This window comes from Uranotaenia lowii, chromosome 2 (assembly GCF_029784155.1).
Source record: "Uranotaenia lowii strain MFRU-FL chromosome 2, ASM2978415v1, whole genome shotgun sequence".
Taxonomy (NCBI): Eukaryota; Metazoa; Arthropoda; class Insecta; order Diptera; family Culicidae; genus Uranotaenia; species Uranotaenia lowii.
The window spans coordinates 362,293,967-362,302,709 of NC_073692.1; the positions used below are offsets into that span (position 1 = coordinate 362,293,967).

General features: G+C 38.1%; 2 protein-coding genes across 2 annotated transcripts in view; both read left to right on the forward strand.

The window, feature by feature from the left end:
* LOC129743120 (mitoguardin) overlaps nt 1–2,064 on the forward strand; it is a 20,546-nt gene extending 18,482 nt beyond the window's left edge. Inside the window, exons 2-3 of the mRNA XM_055735080.1 lie at nt 76–912; nt 1,148–2,064. Of these exons, the coding sequence (XP_055591055.1) occupies nt 76–912; nt 1,148–1,765 (1,455 nt within the window). The 3' untranslated portion in view covers nt 1,766–2,064. The remainder of the gene's footprint in view (nt 1–75; nt 913–1,147) is intronic.
* Nucleotides 2,065–3,390: 1,326 nt separating this feature from the next.
* Nucleotides 3,391–5,302, forward strand: LOC129746137 (60S ribosomal protein L27). Its single transcript, XM_055739636.1, has 3 exons — nt 3,391–3,513; nt 3,838–4,064; nt 4,936–5,302. The coding sequence occupies exons 2-3, from the start codon at nt 3,846–3,848 to the stop codon at nt 5,125–5,127; spliced, it is 411 nt and encodes a 136-aa protein (XP_055595611.1). The 5' UTR covers nt 3,391–3,513; nt 3,838–3,845; the 3' UTR covers nt 5,128–5,302.
* The last annotated feature ends 3,441 nt before the right edge of the window (nt 5,303–8,743 follow it).

Sequence of the window (8,743 nt, forward strand, 5' to 3'; positions counted from 1 at the left end):
GCAAAAGGTTTGATTCATCATACAATGCAAGTTTTTGAGATAAAAGCTATCACAATGTACTGATTCTGATTTTAGGTCATCGTTATCTCCGTGACCGCTGGGGTAGCTGTTCTTGGGGTCATCGCTAGCTATCTGGGTCGAAGACGAACTACTCGACCACCCCAGAGAAGGTTAAGGAAGTTTATGGGACGAAAAGCAAGGAGCAGTGCTCGCAGCCCGAATGATATCATATCTCTCGATGGGTCGAGAGTTTCCGGACGATCCGTTAGTCCGGGTGGGTCGATCCATGGGCTGTCTGATCGTATGTCTTTGGCTTCCGGTTCCCTTGCTACGGCATCCGGCGTTGGCCCACTTCTGGGTGGTACAACTCCGCTGACCCCTCAACAGCTGGGTGTCATGGGAATGGAAGCCCTAGAAACGGTCATCAGCTACTGGGAAGATGCTTTGACCGGTCGGAATGGTGTCGATATCCCTAGTCGTATAACAGCGGATCAGGAAGAGTTCTGCCGAGAGCTGCAGAACCTTCTGGATGCCGCTTACAATCTGCAGGAGCAAGGCGAATTACTGTTCCTGGACGAACGATCTGTGCTTTATCGGGAAGACGAAAACAAAGCTACTCAGGCCAGTAAATTGTCCAACGGACATCGGTCCAGCTCGGATCCTAACTTTGACTCGGCAGAAAGCTTTGCCTCGGCACTGGATCAGGTGGCCGACCTGCGGGAATTCGAAGACTATGGTGAGGTGTTTTCCGACGTGGAAAACTACCCTCTTTATCAAAGTGCTTTGGAGCTCCTGGACGATCAGCCGATTCCTTGCCGGACCATCCGAACCGATATGGTCGGGTGCAGCTCCGATCAGGAGTACTACGCCAAGCTGCACTGTGTCCGGTTGGCGTTTCAGCTGTTATTTAAGGTAAATCACCAATAAATTTCTATTTACCTAGATTGCGAGTTTCAACAATGAACGTTACCCAAAAATGGTTCTTATTCTTTATTTATGTTTAAAATAAAGTAGGATAAATGAAAATATATTTGCACAGCAGATATAAAGCTTTTTGATATTTAAATTCTTGCATTCGCTCTATTGGACGCATCTTCGTGTGTGAAAAATTGTCCCACTCGTTCCAATTAATTTCACATAATTTTAGGACCCCAAGACGAGTCGCTGGGTAGCGGACACAGGCCGGCAGGTGCTCACCGATCTGCTGCTTCTTGGCGACAAAGATCCCAAAGACTTCCTGGTGGGGTACGAATCGATGCTCGAATATCTGGAGAATCCGGACAACTGGCCCGACATCGAGCTGGAGCTGGAATCCCGCCAAGTCAAGGCGATGACCTTCTACGATGTGGTGCTAGATTTCATCATACTGGATGCATTTAGGGACCTGGATTCGCCACCGAACAGCGTCCTGGCAGTCATCAACAATCGATTCCTTTCCAATAGCTTCAAGGAAACCGCACTCACCACAGCCGTTTGGTCCGTGCTCAAGGCCAAAAAGCGAATGCTCAAGTTCCCCAACGGGTTTATGTCCCACTTTTATTCGATCACCGAACAGCTGTCGCCGCTGATGGTTTGGGGCTTCTTCGGACCGGACGAGGACCTCAAAGAGGTCTGCAAATACTTCAAAGAACAGATGGTTAGCTTCCTGGTAGACATCTACAACTTCCAAAAGTGCCGCTACACCACGGTAGAAGACCTGGCCGAGGACATCATGTCCAACATGAAAATGCGTGTTACCAACATCGGTGTTAAGTTTAATCAGTAGAGTAAGAGCACCAAGAAAAAACTGCCGGTTTTGTTTTAAAATTTGTTGGTTGTTGGACGTTATTCGTTTTTTTTTAAATTTCTGATTTCTTTTTTTTACCTTAAACGTTGTTAGGTTTGGTAATACATTAGCATTCGGATTAAGCATTAGTAAGGCCAGTCTTCGTATTGCACGCCTAGCGCTGTTTCCTGAGCCCGATTCGGCTGAAAACGTAACTCAAGCTAGTGTTAGACCTTTTCATCATTGAGAAGTGATAGAAATTGTAGATATTCAGTAGGATTAGAGTACCTTGATAGCATTACCAATAAATCTTTATAAATTAAAAAAAATATTGTTGATATTGTATCCGAAATTTGTAGTTTTCGTTTTTAAAAAAATTAAAACAATTGCTACTGATTAAGAACAATATTTTTGAATAAAAATTGAGAAAGAATGAAATAGGTATCTCATATTTCAGGAAAAAAAACAGTAAAACATGAATCAACATTCAAAAAAAGAATTCAAAAAATGTTGAAATCCGATTTATGCGCTGCCAGTGGGAAAAATAAACTTAGAATTAGTTATTTAATGCAAAAATATCAAAAATTAAATACAAATAGTGTTCGAAATCTCCAATCGCAATGTAAAACTAAAATTCTTAATAGGAATTCATATGTTGAAGATTGAAGAACCAAACTTGAAATTGGAGCAATCGAAGTTTTAATTTAGGATTCTGTATGAGATTTTCGAATTTGAGCTTAGAACTGTGTTATTTCGAGACAAAAATTCCACATAAAAATATAAAATTAATTTATGACTTTGAAAACTTGAATTTGCTAACTCTTCAGAAAAGTTTTTGAATATATAATCATACTTGAAAATAAAAGCGCAGGAGTCATTTAAAATATTTACTTAAACGAATTTAATCATACTATTTAAAAATTCTTTTTCTTTTTCAACTTTAAACAGTGACAAATTTGTCGCAGTCGTGCGAAGAATGAGAAAAAAACTGTATTTTATTAAAACAAAAAGTTTTATTAAGTAAGTATAAACATTTCATTAGATTGTTTTATTGCTAATGATTTTTAAGAGAAAAAAACCGACGATTTATTTGATGGACTATTCACTATAGTGTTATGTGTTATCACGGTTATAACAGATGGCGCTGATCAAAATAGCAAAATTTAAAGAAATGGCATCCCGTTGAAAGAGGTGCGCCATGGTGAGTATATTGTTAAAAACGAGAAAAACTTACTGAATTCAATAAATTATTGTGTGAAGCGTAGATAACAATCCGTGAAATTCAAAAAAAAAATATTTAAAAAAGAATCTTTAAATCTTGGATTTGTTTTTTTAGTTATAAATCAAGTAAGTTCAATTTTCTAACATAAAATATTTCTTCCATATTTGAAAAATTTAAAAATTTGTATTGGTTATGAGAATGTCGATGATTAGCACATCCTTATCCACCTAATAAGGCATTGGCTGCACGTCAAAGATGTATCATTTAAATCCAATTAAACACAAGGTTAGGGAACTGTTAGGTAATTTTATATAAGAATAAAAGAAGTTAAGGAATATTTTCAAATTTTACATTTTTTATCGTTTCTTTCATTGTGGGCCCACAGTCATCGACGCGGCGCCTTCATTATACCAGTTTTGACAGCTAGCGGACGCGTCGCCGATGCCCGCACGAAACGTCAACTATCGCCGTCCCGTTCTAGTTCTTTTTCCGGTCGACCATTGGGATCGAAAGTGAACACATTTCGGTGAGTACGAATTTAATTTCAAATTTTTAATGATTTTATCGTATTTTTAGGGTGAAATCACAACAAAAGCATTCCTGATCGATGGATTATTTCTAAAGCATTGCATTACGGTTAAATTTGTGTTGATTTCTTTGCGAATTTGTGCAAAATCGTGAGTGTTATCGTTTGTTTCGGTACCAATAGTTTTGACAGTTCATACAAACAAACGAGTGATGTGCGATGCACAAGTTGGCAAATGAAATAAACCGGAAAGCTTGAAACGTGTGCCCGTTTTCGACCGAAACTCTAATCAATTTCGTTTTTCCGCTTCCGCCCTTTTTGCAGATTGCGCTATGGGTAAGATTATGAAATCCGGCAAGGTAGTGCTGGTCCTCGGGGGCCGGTACGCCGGCCGCAAGGCCATCATCCTCAAGACGTTCGACGACGGCACCTCGGACAATCAGTTCGGCCAGGCCATGGTGGCCGGCATTGACCGTTACCCACGTCGGGTAACCCGCCGGATGAGCAAGTCCCGCATCCAGAAGCGCTCCAAGATAAAGCCCTTCGTCAAGGTAAGTACCAAGTTGTGTTTACATTTTTTGTTCGGACAAAAGGAAGACAACCTTTTACAGCGTGTTCGTAAATTGATTTTTTCTATCGAAGTGATTTTTTTTTATCGATGCTGGCGTTCGTAAATTCCAAACAAACGTATGCAAAAGCATATGGAAAGTGATTTGACATCTACCAAACAAATCAATCGACTGATGCATCACCCAAAAAAATCAATTTACGAACGCGCCGTTAGTAGTTCCATGCCAAAATTATGAAAAAAATATTTATTTCCACATCAGGCGAATAGTTTGTAAAATTTGTAGCATTAAAATTATTATTTAATAATGTTTAAAAATTACTTTAAACGAACTTGACCTTAACCCTTCCTTTCATGATTTTTATTTCCCTTAAATATTGTATTAAACAGTTAGAAATTATGTGAACATAAAGAAAAAAAAATTGAAATAAAATACTATTTTTCACTTTTTTCATACATTAATTTTTGCAAATTCGTTACTTTATGAAACAAAAGGTTAAATTAGTCAGAATCGATCTAAATTTAAATAACAGAGCAGATCGTAGATGGATTGGAATTAATGAAAAAGAGAATGTAATCTGTGAAAAGTTCTGGAAGAAAATAAATTTTAAAAGAGAATCTGAGTAAGTGAGAATTCTCTTTTGTCCCTTGAATTCTCGCTTATCCATATTCGACTGTACACATATTTAGGAGAAATTGCTGAATACTACGTTCGAAATTTCATTCTTATTTTAAATTAAAAAATCACAGCCATTAATCAGGATATTTTCCTAGTTGTGGTAATAGTTTTTTTTTAAATTGAACCACCTGAATCTGTACGCTTATTTCTAAACATTCCTTATTCTTTCTTGCAGATGCTGAACTACAACCACCTGATGCCGACCCGCTACAGCGTGCCGGACGTGAGCCTCGACTCCAAATATTCCGTCAAGGACCTGAAGGACCCGGCCAAGCGCAAGAAGGCCCGCTTCCAGATCCGCGTCAAGTTCGAAGACCGCCACAAGTCCGGCAAGAACAAGTGGTTCTTCCAGAAGCTGCGATTCTAAGCTGCTCTAGAGTTTAGCAAAGTAGCCGAAAGGAGGGGAACTGTTTTCCTACCCGGAAATTTCGTTTCGTTAAGCACTTAACACATAAGGGAAAAGAATGACGAGTCTGGGAAGACGGTGGAGGTGATAAAACTGTAATAAATAGAGATGGAGAATGTGAGGAAAAAGAATGAAACCCTGCCTAAACGATGTTGAATGATGATGACATTTCTTTATTTCGCTTAAGTTGTCTTTCATGTTCTATCTGAATACCAAATTGAATTTCTGTAGAATAGAACAGTTACAGAAGGACCTTCCCGGCAGTTCTATACTCGATGTGATCGTTTTACTCAATATCCCGATATTTTTATAAGATTTTGGATTTTGAACAATATGTTCATCAAGGAAAATTGACAGCTTGAACTTGTTTTGAAAAGCGGCTTAATATAGGTAATCGAGACAATTCTTATTTATTCCATATTAAGTGTCCTGGCGATTGATGTTGGATAAGTCTGTGAGAAGAAATTCGATTATGTGTTGCCCAACAATCTTTGAAAACAACAATGCTACAATCTTAAACTAAAATTGAATACCTTAATGAATAAAATTTGAATGTTCGTCATACGCCCTAATCAAATAATGGAAACTGTCTTCATAGTACCTAAAACAAATCTTGTTTAGTAAAATCTTCAATATTTAGTGGTTAACAAGTTACAAACAAATAAATAAAATACGTTTCTCATGTTCTTCAATTTTTAGAATATATTTTTTTTTAAATGTTTCATTTACAGTTTTTTGTTCCAACTGGATTTTAAAGCTTCTTTACAAAAAACGTTAGCTTAACTTTATAATTATCGTTTAAATTTCTGAGCTTTTCGCCAAATTTTAGTTTATATATCATTTAAAATCTCTTCTTCTTCTTCTTCTTCTTTTCTGGTGTTGATTGACGATTTGCAATCAACGATTGAATGGGACCGGCGGCTATGGCCATATACCCAGCAATTTTTGGAACCGAATACGCCTCGCAGTCGGGCGAACCGGTTATAGTTCCGATTTTATTTCTCGCAGGAAACTTGTTACTTCTCGGTAGATAGATTTTTCTTGGGCTTTACATAAATCAATCAGTGTTTGGAATTTTGATCCGAAGGAGTATTTTACTCTAGTGTTGTTGAATTTGTTACAGTACAAAATTATGTGCTCTGCTGTTTCGGGTGTTAAGCAGTCGTCGCAGTTAGGGTCGTCTACTATTCTCCACTTTGCGAGCCAATACTTGGAGAAGGTGTGTCCTGATAGGATGCGGTTCATAGTTCTGATTTCCCAATTGGTAAGTTTTTGTTTCATGTGCCAAGGAGTTTCTTCGAAATTATTCTGGATAGCCTGGAAGTATTTCCCTGGTTCTCCTTCCTTTTTTGAGTATTCCGTGTACCACACTTTTGTTGAGGCCAATCTGTCTTTGCAGAAAAAGTTTAGGGCGTCCTTCATAAAGAGACCATTCTTGAAGACATCTAGAGAGTTTGTGCCAGCCTTTGCCAAAGTGTCTGCTATGTCGTTACCTTCAAGTGATATGTGGCTAGGAATCCATTGGATGGTTGTGTCAAGTTTGTAGGCGGTGCTGATGATCTGTTGTACAACTTCATTTCTGATAGTGGACTTTAAGGTGGCATTTATTATTTGACATGCAGAAAGTGAGTCAGTGAAAATCACTCCTTTATAAATTTGATTGCATTCGAGATGTTCAAGAGCTACGTGTATAGCAAGTACTTCGGCTGTAGTAATGCAGGTTTCGGTTTCTAGCCTCAAGCTGATTCTTTTGTTGGTGTTAACTATATAAACACCAATTCCGCAAGAATTTTGTAACTTGGAAGCATCGGTGTAAATTGCCGGACGATTTTTATAAATGGTGTTTTGTGCAAATAGTATCATTTGTTTCCAGACTCTAGCCTCACAATTACTTTTGACCATCTTGAAATTATCAATTTCTGTTTTAACGTCTAACGAGTTAGGAAAGTTGGTTCTGACTCTTGGTACAATCGATTGAAAAATGTTTTTGTGTCTATTAAAGATTTTTTCGATCAGTGTAAGTTTATCGTTGGGGATGTCATTTGTTTGTGACTCAAATAACTGGGTGCAGATGACTGTTTGATTGGCTATATGTTTAACGATCTCTTTGCAGGTAATGAAGTCGATTCTTATTCGCGGTGGGCTCTCAGCAACTAGAGCCGCCAGAGTGTTTATAGGTGTGGATCTGGTGCAGCCAGTTATTTTTCTCCAGCATGCGTTAGTTAAAGTTTCCAATTTCTTAATGTATGTTTTTGCAGCGTTACCAAAAATTGGGCTACCGTATTCGATAGTGCTTCGTATCAGAGTTCTGTATAACAATGTCAAAGTTTCAGGATTCCCTCCGTTCTTAATCCCAGATATTACTTTCAGCATATCCATACGTTCTTTTACTTTTCTGTCTAAAGATTGTATGTGTGTTCGGTAGCTTAAAGATCGATCAAGTTCAATTCCAAGGTATCTATACGTTTTGACCGTTTCTATTCGTGTTCCTTGGATGGTCAAATCCATTTTTTCATTTGTGCATTTAAAGAACATTGCCTTAGTTTTATTCGGATTTATTTCGAGATTCAAGCTTCGTGCACATGATTCAAATGTATTTAGAAAAATTTGCGCTTTTTCGGATGCGATTTTTGAGTTTTTGGCTGCTACGATTACCACAAAATCGTCAGCATACTGCACGAGTGTTATGTCGTCTACTTGTATTTGATGTAGTGGGGTGGTATAAACATTAAAAAGGGTAGGCGATAATACGTCTCCTTGGGGTAAGCCATTGCTCGTTATTCTATAAATATCATTGTCTCCTGATTTTAAAAAGATTTTTCTGTTTCTCAGAAACGAAATTATCCACCGAATCATTTCGTAAGGTATTCTAAAATTTCCCATTAGACTTTCTAACTTATCAGTTCGAACTGCGTTGAAAGCATTCGACAAGTCGATGAATACGGCTGCTGTTAATATTCCTTTTCTTTTGTTAGCTTGAACCAAATTGGTTACGTAAGTGCAACAGGTGATAGTGGATTGGCCTTTTCGGAAGCCAAAAGATAGTTCAGGTAGGATATTGTTGGAGTCCAGATAGTATAGTAACCTTTGATGCACTGCAGTATTCAAAATTTTTGTAAGTGTTGGTATCAAGGATATTGGCCGGTTTCCAGCGGCAGTAGCCTGATCTCTACCAGGTTTAGGAATAGCTATGGTTCTAATTTCTTTGAGTTGGTTTGACAAATTACCGTGCCTCCACATCTGATTAAGGTCGTAAATTACAGTATCAACAACCTCAGGTTTGAGTTGTCGCAGCATGTCGTAAGTTATTCTATCTTTCCCTGGAGATCTCGATTTTTTCTTCTGCAGAATAGAGTACCATCCCACACGATCCAAGACATTATACGTTGCTGGTGCTTGTACACTTCTTGGTTCATCCATATAAACATCATTTGGTCCGAAATGTAGATTCAAGAATTCGTTCGCGAGTGTAGGACAATCCTGCACTGCATTGTTACGTTGCGTTTTTCGTTTACCTGTTAGTCCTCGAATTTTTTGCCATAATTGTGTTGAGCTTGTTTGCGGGTTAATTTCATCG

Bases quoted from the DNA above. Each gene is read 5' to 3' on its own strand.
- LOC129746137 (XM_055739636.1), top strand. From the start codon at position 3,846: ATGGGTAAGATTATGAAATCCGGCAAGGTAGTGCTGGTCCTCGGGGGC. The intron at 4,065-4,935 runs GTAAGTACCAAG...TCTTTCTTGCAG, and splicing joins AGATAAAGCCCTTCGTCAAG to ATGCTGAACTACAACCACCT.